Source organism: Nilaparvata lugens, chromosome 12 (assembly GCF_014356525.2).
Source record: "Nilaparvata lugens isolate BPH chromosome 12, ASM1435652v1, whole genome shotgun sequence".
Classification (NCBI taxonomy): Eukaryota; Metazoa; Arthropoda; class Insecta; order Hemiptera; family Delphacidae; genus Nilaparvata; species Nilaparvata lugens.
The window spans coordinates 4,299,452-4,316,790 of NC_052515.1; the positions used below are offsets into that span (position 1 = coordinate 4,299,452).

At 30.0% G+C, this 17,339-nt stretch overlaps 2 protein-coding genes across 2 annotated transcripts in view; one reads left to right on the plus strand and one right to left on the minus strand.

Moving 5' to 3' along the window:
* The window catches only part of LOC111044226, a 57,767-nt gene extending 41,512 nt beyond the window's left edge, over positions 1–16,255 (minus strand). Inside the window, exons 1-3 of the mRNA XM_039438730.1 lie at positions 16,130–16,255; positions 14,167–14,276; positions 12,516–12,653 (exon numbers count right to left, since the gene is read on the minus strand). Of these exons, the coding sequence (XP_039294664.1) occupies positions 12,516–12,653; positions 14,167–14,260 (232 nt within the window). The 5' untranslated portion in view covers positions 14,261–14,276; positions 16,130–16,255. The remainder of the gene's footprint in view (positions 1–12,515; positions 12,654–14,166; positions 14,277–16,129) is intronic.
* On the plus strand, positions 2,653–6,321 carry LOC111044227 (RWD domain-containing protein 2A). The gene is made up of 2 exons (XM_022329313.2): positions 2,653–3,637; positions 4,840–6,321. The coding sequence occupies exons 1-2, from the start codon at positions 2,936–2,938 to the stop codon at positions 5,083–5,085; spliced, it is 948 nt and encodes a 315-aa protein (XP_022185005.1). The 5' UTR covers positions 2,653–2,935; the 3' UTR covers positions 5,086–6,321.
* Positions 16,256–17,339: the final 1,084 nt, after the last annotated feature.

Genomic DNA, 17,339 nt, shown 5'->3' on the forward strand with positions numbered 1-17,339 from the left:
ACTGAGCTATTACTTCATAAAGGTTACTTGAAGACTTTTATAATAATCAATTGGAAGTGGAGTGATGTAATTTTATTTATTTTAGTCAATATTCTTGTAGTGCCCACTTCACTCTGAATTTTTCAATTTGCATGAATTCTCATTTGATTCCCATCACACTTAACAATAACAATACTTTACTATCACACCCTCTCTCACACACACATTCACTTTCTCTCTTACTAGCCACCCTTAGTACAAAGTGGCAACAGTGTTGGTAGAGACGGGTGGTGGTGTCAAGAGCAAGCTTTGACCTTGAGGGACCCATTTTCGTTTGGCCAACTATAGCTGTTTACCCTGTTGTCAATATTTGTAGTAGCAGAAGTCTTCGGGGTGAATTACAGCATTTAATTTGGATTTTCGTTGAATATTAATAGTTAATCAGATTAATCCTGAAGTGACGGCGACTCAAAGAATTAAGACATGAGGCATAGAATAAACAATCTCTATTTTTTATAGATTGTATAAATCAATATTAAAAATTCTTTAGTCTATGCCTGAGGCCTGTGGCTAGGAACATTGAATACATTTAGTTAACTACTAAAAACCGAACCCTAAAACCAAATAATTTAGCCAGAACTAAAAACTGTCAAATTAGGCAAAATATAATGAAATATTAGAAGGAATTGATATTAAGTAGAATTTAAGACTGTAAATGAATAAAAAGTAGAAAGAAATTCGTGGTAAGGTTATGATTATTGATTAGGGACAAAACTTACAGTAAGTTAGATGAAGCAACTGAATGATAAAGTATTTTAGTTAAAGAAAAGACTGAATAAGATTTAGGAACTGAGAGACTGAGTTAGACTTAGCAAGAAGAATGTAGAATATCTAGTAACTGGAAATTGAGAGAGACTGGAAATGATAATTTAATAATATAAAATTAATAGATCATAAATGTATATAGATTTCATTTTTTTTAAATTGAAGTACATTTTAATAGTTAAGAAAATACTTGATGATAGAAAATATAATTTCACATTTAAAATATTCAAGTCTAGAACTTTCTCATCAATTAGAAATCGGCCATTAGACTAACGTTTTTGGTTCCTAATAATTCTGGCAAGTTTTAGAATTACTACAATTTGTACATCCTGAGCAGGTCTAACCAATTTTCTTAATTTGTCAGCACTTCAAGTAAGATTTAGAAAAAATAAATGAAGATAGTAAAATAATACAAAAAGCATGTAAGTTAAGCCAGTGGTGGATCTACGGGGGGGGGGGCTTTTCGGGCTCAAGCCCCCCCCCCCAAACGCCTAAATTTTTTTTGTAAGAATGTAAATTTTATACATTATAATTAGTTTGAAGCTGGTAAAGTATATTCATTGGCAAGAATGACCTAATTCCACTACTACGTCTTCAATTGTATGATATCCGTTAACGTTTTAATACTTTGTATAATATCTTAGTTACATTTACATTGCCTGCCCGCTCCGTTTATCTGGTTTCATTGAAACAAACGCGCACTATAGAGGACGCACATACAGTGACTTAGCGGTTTCCCCTAGAGGCGTCGGCGTTGGTTCCCCTGTTCAGCCCCCCCCCAAAATAAAATTCTAGATCCGCCACTGAGTTAAGCCTGGGTTATCCTCAAGCCTAAAATTTGAAACAATTACACAAGAATTGTATTTAACTCTAATAGAACGGATAAAAATTGGGGCACTTTGAAACTTATATGAATTTGAATTTATTTTAGTTTGTTAATAATATGATTAGAGGAAATATTTGTTAAAACAAAAAAAAACTAAGTTAAACAGGCTTTGTATAAATAAAAATAAAAAACCAGTTTACTTTGAGAACCTGGCTTGAGTGAAATAGGCTACGGAAGTCTAAAAAGGCTTTTAATGTATTATCACAAAACAATTTAAATGAAAAATCACAAATTCTTATTAATTCCCAGAGCACAAGCAATGGATAACTTTTTTATAAATGAGATATTATGAAGCATAATAGAATGGAAACCCTTGAAGGCTTGAAGCACTGTACTTTACCCAAACAACATTTCTGAAGTTATCACAGCAATTGATTGGATTAAACTTCCACACGATGTTTAACTTATGACAAGGAACATATTTTAAGTGTTGTAGAAAGGAACTTTTACTTATAAACCACTAAAATTTGAACCAAAAGCAAATCAAAATTAAGACGATACCGATGCGAAAACGGTTACAAACTTATGAACTGACATTTGCGACTGCCACTGCTATACTGATTGCAATGCTCAAGAAAAGTCAGCTGATACCCCTGCTACCACTGCTCGGTGATAAAAAAAGCTCAGAATGGAAGATTTTTAAAAATTCATTATTATTATCCAGAATCAACTTGAAAAAAATATTTTTTTCATATTTGTCATTAAATTTGATTGGATATTGAAATGTAAAAATTCAAGGTGTCTACTTGACAATACAAACAAAATATTCAAGTATTTCAAAATTATTCATATTTGCAAAAAAGATTCATTTCATCAAATTTGAATTCAGTAATAAAAACAATTCACAATGGATTTTTGTAATTGAGAAACAATAACAAATGATGATTAGTTTGGCGGCAGTTTCAAACGTCAGTTTCTGAACAGTGAAAGTGAACAGCTGTTTGGAAAAACACACCACAACCCACAACTAACTCATGTGTCCATTTTTCATTTGTGTTCATTTTGATTGCTCAATTTTTGTTAAATTTGCAGTGATTAATATTATTATTTCTCAAATTTATATCAGTATTAGTGATTTTAATAGTTGTGATATAGTCCGGTTCTATTCGTACTTTGGGTTCATAGTCTACAATCAAAACTATTCAATGCGCACAATACAAGATCTGTGTTTTGAGGTTAGAAGTTAGCGAAATCAAATCAATTTATTGTTTTTATTGATGAACTATTCCAATTTTACTTCCAAAAATGTCGTGTGGAGATTGTCCTGATGAAAACTTATTGGACTTTGAAAAACTTGAGAACGAAATTGCTGGATTTGTTGATAAAAGCAACATTGAAGAAATGTTAAAGTTACAATTAAACGAACTTGAAATGCTTGGTTCAATGTTCCCCAACCCTGGGGAATTGGTAGTTTATGATCATAGTGTAATTGCTGATATCAACGACTTCTTAGAGGGTAAAACGTCAGTCCTGCCAGCATGTTTGGATTTTACTATTTTTCTTACAATTGACTCTTTGAAACTGGAAGTGTGTGTAAATCTACCTCACGAGTACCCAGCACACGAACCCGAAGTCTTTGTTAGAAACGACATTCTTAATCGCCATCAGCAACATGATTTGAATGCTGGTTTAACCGAATACATTACTAGCTGTGATAGAGGAGATATTTGTATTTTCTCAGCGGTGTTATGGCTTCAGGAAAACACACCAACGTATCTAAAGACTGTGAAGAAAGTGGAACCCAAAAAAGTGCCTATCAAAAGTAGTGGAAAAAAGACATTCGCCAGGTATTGGATTTATTCACATCATATCTATAGCAAGATGAAGAGGCGAGAAATTCTAAACATGTCCCAGGAATACAACATTTCTGGTTTCTGTTTGCCAGGGAAGCCAGGGATCATTTGTGGAGAGGGATGGGATGATGATTGCGATGAATGGTGGATGAAGGTAGGTTAACTATTAACTTTTTACAGTTTTAAATTGAATAACTTACTAATAATAAATGTAATAACTTAAATTGATGTTGTTTTCCATGACAAAACACTTTATAATAGTCTAACTTTGTTCTATTTTACGTAGAAACACAGTTTCCAGACTACAACAAAGTTGTAATGACTCAATCTCAACTCAAATCATGTTACAGTTATTCAACAATAACAGCGTTTTAAGAATTATAGTTATGCAGCAAAAATGAGTGTTAGGCTTACACAGAGAAGGTACATCCAATTTTGTCAATTTAAAACTACCAATGTCTATAATCTATAAAGTGCCTAGTGTTCCCCAAGAGTAAGTCTGGAATTATCATAGAGAGAAACATAATTTAGTCTAATCATGGTATAGGCCTACGCCATCTGCAGTACCTACAGATAGTTTACACATTCTCATGACCTTAGTGAACCACCTTTGAGAAGAGGTGACTCACCGTCTCATAAGGCTATGCGCAAGGCTTCTAAAAACCCTCCACCAGTGAACTGACTCATTCATTACTTACAGTTCTTTCAATACTCATTTACTACCATCATAGAGAAAAGAAGAATGATTTGTAATTATTATGCTATATATTATAGTTATAGTATCGTTTCTATATGCTATCATTATACTAACTAGGGAAACAACTAATCACTATAAAACTAGGGAAAATCCTCAATGAACAAGATCTTTAATTTATGCAGTTTATCATGAAGGAATTCCCATTTTTACATTATTCTATCTTCTACTATGAAACCTTACAAAACTTTCAAACTCTTATTACATTTGAAAATTATATCTAAGGTTCTTGAAACTTATAATTAAATCAAAATTATATTCAACAATTCTCCAAAAATGTAATCTTACAAAACGTTCAAACTCTTCTAACTCTTTAAAAATTATTTCTCAAGTTCTTGAATCTCATATTTAAATCAAAATTATATTCAACGAAATCTCCAAAAAATGTCAGTGTTTATTTCATAAATTGCTTTTATTTTTTTGCAGATTCCAGCATTGATTAGAAGAATATTTCTTTCTAAAATTCTTGAAATTTATATTTGAATATGATTATATCCATATATTTCTATTACATCCTCTCGAAAAATACAATTTATTTTAAATAAAAAATTTCAGTAATGAACCATAAAAATATCACTATTTATTTCATGTTTTTGTTGCAGATTCGCAGTATGAATTGGAAGAAAATTATGTGCAAGAAGAAGGAGGAAGATATGAACGACGAAGGTTCAGAGAAGGAGAAGAGAAAATTCACCGGGTTTAGCGAGATCTCGTTCCAGAGCACTCAGGGAAAGGCGAGAGATGCTCACATGGATATGGGCGAATTCTATCGCTATCTCACACAACACGGCTGCCAACATGTTTTCAAGGACTATTTTGGGGTTGATGGGAAGACTACAGCTTCCTAAAAAGGTCTAAAGCTTCCTAACTAAGCTTCAACTTCCTAAGAAGGTCTAAAATTTCTTAGGAAGATCTACAGCTTCTTAGGAAGGTATAAAACTTTCTATGAAGGTCTTCATAGAGCTTCCAAGGAAGTTCTACAGCTTCCTAGAAAGGTTTACAGCTTCCTAGGAAGGTTTACAGATTCCTAGAAAGGTTTACAGCTTCCTAGGAAGGTTTACAGCTTCCTAGGGAGGTCTAGAACCTCCTAGGATGATCTACAACTTCCCAGGAAAGTCTTCAGCTTCCTAGAAAGTTCTCCAGCTTCCTAGGAGGGTTGAAAAGTTGGTAAAGCTATTAGATTTATGAATGGTCGAATGATAATTGAAAGTTTTAGCAATAAACTCACTGCCAATATAATTAACTCACAATTAAGCTGGGTTCCCACTTTTCAGTGTCATTGGAAGTGACCAAAACAGTGAGAATATAATTTTCATGCATTCTTATGGGACTATTCATACTCGCTCACCCGTGCCGAGTGAGAATAGTCCCATTATAACTTATGGGAATCATATTATTACTGTGTCGGTTACTTCCACTGATACTTATTTGTTGAAATCCAGCTTTAGGGAGGAATCTTGGACTATGTCGGTTACTTTTACTGATACTGACATGTGTAAATCCAGCTTTAGGGAGAAATATGCAATACAATTCTAAGACTCAACCATTTTCTATATGGGTGCTTTTTATATCAACTTATTATTCTCGTCCAATAATTATTGCTAATCTATTATTTTCCACTAGTTTTATTGAAGAATCAAATTATAATCTAAGTTCATTGAATCCAATTGATACTAAATCTTGTCCAATTAAGTCATTAAGTTTTAAATGAGTGCTTTCATACAAGATACTCATAAAATCAGTATTATGACGACTTGACAATCATGAGGACAAGTCAATTATGAGGATATTATGAGGACTTGTTAATTATGGTGATATCACCAATCACCATATCGTTTTCGACAATCAATTTTCATGGACATTTTAAATTTGAAGACTGTCAAACTATACCTTAGCACAACCTATGCTATTTATTTGTTCGGCTCTACTTACTATCGTACACAAACGAGGCGTTGGGTTTTCTGTAATTGTTATCAATAATATTTGACTATTTATCAAATTTATCAAAATTTGACTATACTTTGGTATTGTAATCATTCTAAATTTAAAATTTCCAGCTAATATATATTCTTGGACAGAACTTTGAACTTTAAATTTCCTCAGTAAGAACATAACCTATTTTTTCGGACATTTTATTATTTATCAAAAATTTGGGAACAGAATAGTTTTGGGCTATGCCTGTTGTTCTATCCCGATCATATTCGAATATGATTTGTAATTATATCAACGAATAAATAAATAAAATGAAAATAAATAAATATTATCACCATTTAGTTCTATACTCATAATTTTGAACCTATTTCTATATTCGAAGATTCTCACACTATAATCTCAGTTTAGTTTTCACTCAGTCTAATCTCAGCTTAGCTTACAATCTCTCTTTTAGTTCTCACTTGGTATGTACTTAATATCAATTCCATCCAATTATTTAATTGAGCTTAGTAGGTATGAGTTACAAGTCACTGACTCAGTGACACTTCCATTTTTAACTAGAATCTCTCTGAAGATTCTCGAATTATAGTCTAATATTATTATAATCTCTCTTTAATATTCACACTTTATATTTTACTTGGTACCAGCACATATCTAATCCAATTCATTATGCGTTACAGTTTTATGAGTGCTATCAATATCACTATATCATTCTCAACAATTGTAAGTTAATATGTTTTATTTGTAAGCTCTCTGACTATAATTTTAGTTAAACTTTGGGTGCTTATTATAAAAATTTGTACCATCAGAATCTCGTGAGTCTATTCACTTGGCATGTATGCCGAATTCTTAAATCATATCATTATTTTTTCAAGTTTTGTGTGTCTGCTATGCACTATATTATCTCTGACTCAATTTTCTATGATAGAATATTCTTCACTTATAATCTCATTTCATCTCCTTACATTTCATCCACTTGATAGTACTACATATTTCATACGATTATGCCATTTATTTTTGTATGACAGTTATTATTATCACCATATTCTCCACTATATTATATTGATCTTTCATACTTTCGCCTACAATTGAAGATTTTCGAATTGTAATCTCTTTCCACCTCCTTATAATTCATCTACTCCATTCTACATATCTCATACAATTATGCCATTTATTTTTGTATGACAGTTATTATTATCACCATATTTTCCACTATATTATATTGATCTTTCATACTATTGCCTATAATAGAAGATTTTCGAATTATAATCTCTTTCCACCTCCTTATAATTCATCTACTCCATTCTACATATCTCATACAATTATGCCATTTATTTTTGTATGACAGTTATTATTATCACCATATTTTCCACTATATTATATTGATCTTTCATACTTTTGCCTATAATAGAAGATTTTCGAATTGTAATCTCATTTCATCTCCTTATATTTCATTCACTTGGTAGTACTACATATCTCATACGAAATGCTAACTCAAAACGAATTATGCCATTCATTTTTGTATGACAGTTATCATTATCACCATTATAATTCTCCTTTTTTAGATAATTATTATATTGATCTTTTTTACTATTGAGTCTCAAAGTATAAACCCAATACAATCTGTTATATATTAGATGTATTGTTTGAGAGTTATACTGTCTTAAATATACATTTACTCCGTTATACTATACCTTGTTAAGCCGTTAAGTTTGGTATGATTATCAGTATCACCATATAATTTTTGAAGTGTCGGTTTCTTCATTGTTTGTCTCAGAGTATAGTCCCAGTACAATCTGTTATACTCTATTATATATTCACTTATATACTATACCTTGTTAAGCCATTAAATTTGGTATAATTATCAGTATCACCATATCATTTTTGAAGTGTCGATTTTCTCCATTGTTATCTCAGAGCCCCAGTACAATCTGTTATAATCTTTTACTTCGTTAAACTGTAACTTGTTAAGCTATCAAGTTTAGTATGATGATCAGTATCCCCATACCATTTTAAACTGTCGATTTTCTTTAATGTTTGAACATTCTCAATATTATTAAGTTAGTGTTGCTAAGTTAATAACAGTATATCCATTCACTGAAACTATAATCTCAGTACTTTTATTTCCATATTATTCACTTGGTAGTTTACTCTATATCTCATCCAATTTAGCCCATTAGTTTTTGTAAGACTGTTTAAACAGTTTTGGTATCAATAGGTACCACACTATTATTTATCCCTTGATATTCATAGAAATATTCTGAAACTCCAATAATACTATTATATTATTTTCGTTACATCTCAGTAATTTAATTTCATTAGTAGGGAGTGTCATACTGTATAATCCTTATTGTTTCCTCAAATTGAAAAATGATCAACAATGCAGTTGATGGAGGTATAACAACTTTTTTATATTTTTTATTTGCAATTCAAACAATTGAATAAACTACTTAAATTTGTTAAGAAAAATATTTTGAGAAATTTACCAAAAATTGTATGATTTTTCATACCAATAAAATCTAATCAAGAGCATTTAATAAACCTGAATCAAACAAGTAATTTGAAAAAAGAATAGCTTCACACTCTATTAAGATTGAATTCTGATCAAAAATAATAGTTCATTTATGTAGAGGTTGAATATTGCATTCCACTGTTATTAGTTTTGAAAAATCTGGAATTACGGACAGCCGAACTAAATATTATAACTTGATATTACATTTGAAATATTATAAAAAAATATTTATGGAGATAAATAACAAAGTTTATTTTGTCAAGAAAAATATTTTGTAGAATTTACCAAAAAATGTATTATATGTTTGTATAGTTGTATATGTATAAATCGCATTGAAACAAATCAACAACATGCAATAATAATGGAGATATAACAAAATGTGATTTGTAAATTCAAATATCTTGTGAAATTTACCAAAAATTGTTTGTATAATTTTTCATTTGCATAAAATTAATTCAACAACGTGATGTATTGATGGAGGTAAAACAACATTTATTTTGTCAAGCAAAATCTTTTGTTTCGTTAAATTTTTTAAAACTATCAAAAGTTGTATCATAAATGTTTGTATAGATTTATAGTTTTCTATCTGCATTATTAAAACAATCGACAACATGAAACAGTTTTATTTGTCTTTATACCCAACTAGTTCTCTCATTTTTCTCATAGATAGATTACAGGTCTGCTGTGTGAATTTCTATAGCACTAGAAATTCAAAAATCTACCGTCAGCAGACGATAGATTCATCCTTGTTCAGATTCATTTTCAATCTGTCAGCATTCCTTATAAATTAACATCATTACTTCCCATTCAAACAATGCTGACAGATTGTAGTCAATCTTACCATAGCATAGAGTAGTGAAGACTTCACCAAGATTCTTAATAAATTTGAAAATTAAGAGACGAATCTCTAGAAATGAATTAATTCTTTCACAGGCTTTGGTGAGATGTGGTGATATTTATTAATAACTAGCAGGTAACCTGTGCTTCGCAAGGGTATAATTAAAAACTTTGCTTACTGAAAGCCGAACTAAATATTATAACTTGATATTACATTTGAAATATTATAAAAAAATATTTATGGAGATAAATAACAAAGTTTATTTTGTGAAGAAAAATATTTTGTAGATTTTACCAAAAATTGTATTATATGTTTGTATAGTTGTATATGTTTAAGTCGCATTGAAACAATAATTCAACAATATGCAATAATAATGAAGATATAACAAAATGTGATTTGTAAATTCAAATATCTTGTGAAATTTACCAAAAATTGTTTGTATAATTTTTCATTTGCATAAAATTAATTCAACAACGTGATGTATTGATGGAGGTAAAACAACATTTATTTTGTCAAGCAAAATCTTTTGTGTTTCGTTCAATTTTGTAAAACTATTAAAAGTTGTATCATAAATGTTTGTATAGATTTATAGTTTTCTATCTGCATTATTAAAACAATCGACAACATGAAACAGTTTTATTTGTCTTTATACCCGACTAGTCCACTCATTTAGCTCTTAGGTAGATTGCAGGTTTGCTGTGTGAATTTCTATAGCACTAGAAATTCAAAAATTTATCGTCAGCCGTTGCTTTAGAATGTTCCTTGTTCAGATTCATTTTCAAACTGTCAGCATTCCTCATAAATTAACATCATCACTTCCCATTCAAACAAGGCTGACAGATTGTAGTCAATCTTACCGTAGCATAGAGTAGTGAAGACTTGACTTGACTTTGGATTCTTAACAAATTTTAGAACTAAGAGACGAATCTCTAGAAAGGAATTAATTCTATCACAGTCTTTGGTTAGATGTGGTGATATTTATTAATAACTAGCAGGTAACCTGTGCTTCGCAAGGGTATAATTAAAAACTTTGCTTACTGAAAGCGTGAAGAATTTTAAAAAGGCCCATAACCCCATCCTTGTTAAACTAATAATATATATATGCAAAATTATAAGTTAATCAGTCTAGTACTTCTGACGTGATGATGCGTCATTCGTGAATTTCCTATCCTTACTTGTACAAGCAAATTTTTCCTTTCTTATATATTATAGGCCTATTGAAAGCTTGAAGAATTTTTAATAGGCCCATAACCATCCTTGTTGAACTAATAATATATATGCAAAATTTTAAGTTAATCAGTCTAGTACTTCAGACGTGATGATGCGTCATTCGTGAATTTCCTATCCCTTACTTGCATAAGCAAATTTTTCCTTTTTTACTTTCCTTGCCCTATTACTATAGGTAAGGAATGTATTGCTTTCCGAAAAAAATTAAGGTACACCAATTTCTAAATTTCTATATGTTTCAAGGTCCCCTGAGTCCAAAAAACTGGTTTTTGAGTATTGGTCTGTATGTGTGTGTGTGTGAGTGTATGTGCGTCTGTGTACACGATATCTCATCTCCTAATTAACGGAATGACTTGAAATTTGGAACTTAAGGTCCTTTCACTATAAGGATCCGACACGAACAATTTCGATCAAATGCAATTCAAGATGGCGGCTAAAATGGCGAAAATGTTGTCAAAAACAGGGTTTTTCGCGATTTTCTCGAAAACGGCTCCAACGATTTTGATCAAATTCATACCTAGAAAAGTCATTGATAAGCTCTATCAACTGCCACAAGTCCCATATCTGTAAAAATTTCAGGAGCTCCGCCCCATCAATGGAGATAGATTCCCAATTATCAGACTTCAGATACAATTGAAACAAAAAAATCAAGTGGAGTAGATTGAGCATGAAAATCTCTACAATTAATGTTCAGTAGCATTTTCACCTAAAAATTGAAAATAAGCTTTAAATTTGAGAAAATGTGATTATTCAATTGCAAATTATTGTTGATTCTATTAAATCATTCACTATGACGAGATAGCAGACCTCATGTGTGTCTCCAGCGTTATTGCCCTGTCACCAGCTGGCTTAAATCTTTGAATAGTAGACTTGTGATGCGCGGGAACACTAGCGTCAGGTAATCAATTTTCATAACGGCAAGGAAAGTTGTGTGAGTGCGCCACACCAGATTTTTTATATTATAGATGAAAACACAAAAATATAGTCAAATATCACGAAGTTACTTACAGAAAAACTCAAAACATGTTTCAACACCTTTGGTATCATCAAAATTGATATTACACACTGATGATGACACCAGGTGTTGAAATGTGTAGGTGTTTTTCTCTAAATAAATTCGTAATATTTGGCTATATTTTGTGTTCTCATTATTATTTCATAAAATTCTCATAATACAGGAACTGCTGACTATGAAATATACCTGCAAAAGAAATCTGGATACTAGTTTCCCTTGATTTGAAAAACTTCAAATGGGGGAACGTTAACAATAAATCATTATTATTATTATTATTATTATATTATTATTATTATTAGTCGTAGAGCTCCCAAAGTGGAAGACGCTGAGTAAAATTATGATCATCGATTTTATTAGACTTGCGTTTTCTTGTTCGCCCACCAGCTTTTCATTCTCTGAGAAAATGCTTTTCTTTCTTCACTCCATCTTGTGCCAACTCTTGGTGCTTTTATCTCTGGAATAATTTCCCATTTGTTCACTTTTGTTTTGAAATTATTTCTATTTTCAATTTCATCATAAGTAATTCCTGCCAAAACTAGATCTTTCTTACATTCCTAATCCATTCTCCTCCATAGGCAAGGGAAGCTACATATTTTATTATTTTTTTTGTGATTCTATGGTCAGGGAGCCTCATAATATGACCATAGAATTTTAGACGTTTTTTTCTCATGTCTGTTACAATATTTGAATGTTGCTCAAGAAAAAAATTGCTTAATAAATCATTATTATTTATAAACTGGATTTTTTCACATACCTTCCAATTTTGAGAGGTTGATCCCGCTTGCTGATGTACTTCTCTTCATCAATTTCCGTTTCTCGTCCTTGTGAAGAACTTTTTTCACGTCTTCCAAATATTTTGCTATCTCATTGTCTATTTCTCTTTGAATTTCCCCTGAAAAAAGGAACAAATCAATTTTTTTTAACAAACGTTCAATATTAGGTAGCCTACCTCTACAGTGCAGTATTTTCATAGCACAATTTACTTATGAGGAACTTTTCATAATATCTAGACAAGCTTATTCAAATGAAGATGGCGGACCTACCAAAATATCTATAAAGTTGTAACAGTAAGTGAATAAATTCATAATATATTGGAGAAATATGACTGTTAGTCGTTCTATTATTAGCAAAAAGTGATCCTATAGTAAGCAGTTTGTGATGGGAAATAACATTGAAGAATTCAAATGAAGACTCAATTTTCAAAAAGTATTGTTTGCAATAAAATTTTAACTCATATTCTGAAATACACTTATTATCAATCTATAAACTTGTAACTCCTCCATAACCACATTCGAGTATATTAAGCATTGCCTATTCTTATTCTGAAAATATTAGAATTATCATGAGATAGTTAGTTACTAACTAATAGTAATATAATAAGATACCTACTAATTAATATTTTTGATATTAGAGAAATTGGCCTGATTATTTATTTATTTATTTATTTATTTATTTATTTATAAGGTTAGCAAAAAAATACAAGAATCGGAAAAGAAAAAAAAACAGGCTATTGCCTAAACTTCTTCAATTTCCTAATTTAGTTTTAAATTGTCCAATATTATAGGTTATTTCCATTCAAATTTCTACACCAAATCACAATCTAAAATATGAATTAGAATAAAACAAACAATTTTAAATTTGGATGGATTAATAATAAAAGTTTCTCAAAAGTTTAATCAAAAGAAATTCAAAATTAAATGAGTAACAAAAGTCTTCAGGATATGGTTGACAGCATTCAATCTGTAATTTCGTTTAATAATTATTTCGTACTCAATTACGATATTCATTAGAATTTTAATAAATGCAATTTATAATAAATTTCTATCTGTAAAATTATAATTCTTTTTGACATTTGAGATTGGAATTCTCTTCAATAGGAGGTAAGAATTGTGTGATTTCAAAGTTCTTCAATTCCAAAAAAATACAATTTTTACTGTTATGGCTCAACCAATTTAATTCTAGATTGTATTCAAATTTATGTTCATTAAAAGAAAAATTCCATAAATGTAAAAATTCCAAAATATAAATTTTACAGATTTATACAAATTTTTATGCTAATATTTCTACTAGACCTGCATTGTTATATCATTCCTAATTTCCTTGTAGAAAATTGTATGTTATGAATGTAATAATTCTAATCCTTTATTTATTATTTGCATGAATATCAGGACAAAAAAGGTGTATCATTATCACTTTTTCTGAATTTCAATGCTTTTATTATTATTAATCTTCAAATGTAAAAAATTACCGTTCTTATTTCTGTAACGATGAGGTTTTCCGCCCACCCTTAATTGATTCTTTCATATTATCCTTATAATAATTGATACGTTTATTGACATTAACAAGACAATATTGTTCTTTATCAAATAATTCCCAATCACATCTTCTATTCTACGAAAACTCACCTGCTTCAAACTTATTTCCATCTTGTACTGCTTCAGATGATATAAGACACAATAACACAGGTAACAGCCAATATAATCCTCTTGCAGATCTCATCTTAACATTGGATATCCTGAAAAAAATGAGTTTGGCATTGTATAATTCAAATTTAAACACTCTCTGTAGGTTTAATTCACAATAATTACAAAGAATATTGTATTGAAAATTCTGAGAGTTAGGTATTTTGATCCAAGATCAATCATATATCATCATATCTTGAGTTTTCATCCTTCATTATTATTTTTCTTAAATAAATATCCCAACTATGGATAAAGTCACAACACTAAGAAGCACACAAACATGTAAATTATTATATTATTCATACATGAATTATTATATGAAGCACACAAGTTAATTATTGGAAATAAAAGACGTGTTAATGACATCATGACCAAAACGACATGTTGTACAGTAAATAAACAATTTGGAAAAAATGTAGGGCCTACTTAGATTTTTATTTTTTTTTTTCTATTCAAGAGTAGCCCTGAAGAAAAAGATGAGTTGATTATTATATCAACTTATTTATATTAATTTTGTCTCTTGTTTTTTGTTTACAGACACTTCTTCTTCTAGTTTTTTGTAGAATACTGACTGTTATTCGCTTAATAATACTTTGTCAAAATATTTTGCATTGAAAAGTTCTGTTTCTATCACTTTACCCTTCAACTGTTTAATGGATGAAATTCCAATGAACAATAATTATTAAAATTTGATCAACAATATCACAATATCGTTGTAACATATTATTCCATTTTGATATTTGAGATAAATGGAAGGCTAACATAAATAATTGATTTCAAGATTCCTGTCTAGAAAAATCTTATAAGAAGATATACCTCTGCAAGAAGCGAATACTGTAATGAGAAAATTTGAAAATAATTTTTTAATTTTATAATTCCTGTTTAGAAGGATCCTATAAGAGACTGTAGGTACTCTTCAAAGAATCAAAACATATAATGAGAAACTTTAAGATTTCTCTCACCTCATCCAAAGAGACACCAACTTATGTATTATTAATGTACCAAATAATTTATTAGCACCTCTTCAAAGAAGCAAATACTGTTATGAGGAAATTTGAAAATGATTAATTCCAAGACTAGAATCCTATAAGAAACTGTCCTCTCCAAAAAAAGAAAACATATAATGAGAAACTTTAAGATTTATCTCACCTTTTCCTAACCTATGTATTATTAATGTACCAAATAATTGATTAGCACCTCTTCAAAAAAGCAAATACTGTAATGAGGAAATTTGAAAATAAATAATTTCAAGACTCTTGTTTAGAAGAATCCTTTAAGAAACTGTACAAAAAAAGAAAGCATATAATGAGAACTTTAAGATTCTCTCACCTTTTTCAAAGAAACATTTACTTATGTATTATTAATGTACCAAATAATTTATAGCACCTCTTCAAAAAAGCAAATACTGTAATGAGGAAATTTGAAAATGATTAATTCCAAGACTCCTGTTTAGAAGAATCCTATAAGAAACTGTCCTCTCCAAAAAAAGAAAACATATAATGAGAAACTTTAAGATTTATCTCACCTTTTCCAAAGAAACATTAACTTATGTATTATTAATGTACCAAATAATTTATTAGCACCTCTTCAAAAAAGCAAATACTGTAATGAGGAAATTTGAAAATAAATAATTTCAAGACTCTTGTTTAGAAGAATCCTTTAGAAACTGTACAAAAAAAGAAAGCATATAATGAGAAACTTTAAGATTCTCTCACCTTTTTCAAAGAAACATTTACTTATGTATTATTAATGTACCAAATAATTTATTAGAACCTCTTCAAAAAAGCAAATGAGGAAATTTGAAAATGATCAATTTAATTCCAAAACTCCTGTTTAGAAGAGCCTGTAAGAAACTGTGCTAAAGAAAACAAAGGCCTATAATGAGAAACTTTAAAATTTCTCTCACCTTATTCAAAGAAACACAAATTTATGTATTATTAATAATGTAGCAAATAATGTATTACTAGTAAATCACAAACACTCTGAACCTGAATCACATTACAACTGCAAAAGTACACAGATTAAAACTCAGGATCGAACGCTTGTACTATTTTTATCTAATCTAATTTCTAATCTATCAATATTTCAGCTAACGCTCAACCGATATCAGAATGGATTCTCAAATTTTTGCTCCTTCAAATCCTACTTTACTGTTGATATTATTATAAGACACATTGGGCCATATGAATAAAGTTGAGCATTTGCTTATACTTCTAAAATATGGAGCATTTGCTCCAGAGTTCAGGAGCATAAGGTAAAGCTTATTCATATAAAAATGAGCAAATGCTTTTGCTTTTACCTTTTGCTCATGAGCAAAACCTTATGCTCCATGCTCTTGCTCATGAGCATTTGCTAAATTTTATTCATATGGGCCATTGTAGAAGAGGTGCACAAGAACAGCTTATGGGGGCAGGCTGGATGACCTCCTGGTAGCTACACCAGATTCAGTCGCATATTTAAATCGACTAGATATATGTTTATAACTTTCAAAATTCTCTTTTTAATTTTTGTTCCACCTTTTTTTTAAACTTGTGAGTAAGATGACTTCATTGTTTATATGTGAGACTTATTTTAGATAACATGAAGATTTGTGTCGTAGGGCCATACACTGAATAATAAAATACTGTAATTATTATACTTTACTATTTCAATTTACCCTACTCTACTGTTAAAATTTTATAGTATCATCTTTCTACTATGCGTATTCCATGGAATGTACTGAACTGTGTACAATTTTTGAAATATTTCAATAGTCTAATCGTTGAAGAAATGAACTTGATCGCGGTTTCATTGGATTCAAAATCACATTTTGAGTAAGATACGGCCATCATTTAAACTCATTCAATTCAATTATAGATATATATCATTTACTCATTTCAGAATATTTATGTCGGATTGGAATAAAATAAAATTTGTCTCTCGTCAGCTACAAACTGCCCTGAATTGAACTCTCACTGTATTAAGTAATAAGTGAAATTATCTCATTCACCAATAATAGATTGGATAATGTTGAATCATGTCAAGTTAATTTGAAACCTATAAGAATATTAGCATGACAAGGTGAACAAAAATGAATCATACTAATTTCGTTTTCTTATCACTTTCCACGTGGTAAT

Excerpts from the sequence above, each read along its gene's own strand:
- LOC111044227 (XM_022329313.2), top strand. The coding sequence starts at position 2,936 with ATGTCGTGTGGAGATTGTCCTGATGAAAACTTATTGGACTTTGAAAAA. Across the intron at positions 3,638-4,839 it reads GCGATGAATGGTGGATGAAG|ATTCGCAGTATGAATTGGAA; the intron begins GTAGGTTAACTA and ends TTTTTGTTGCAG.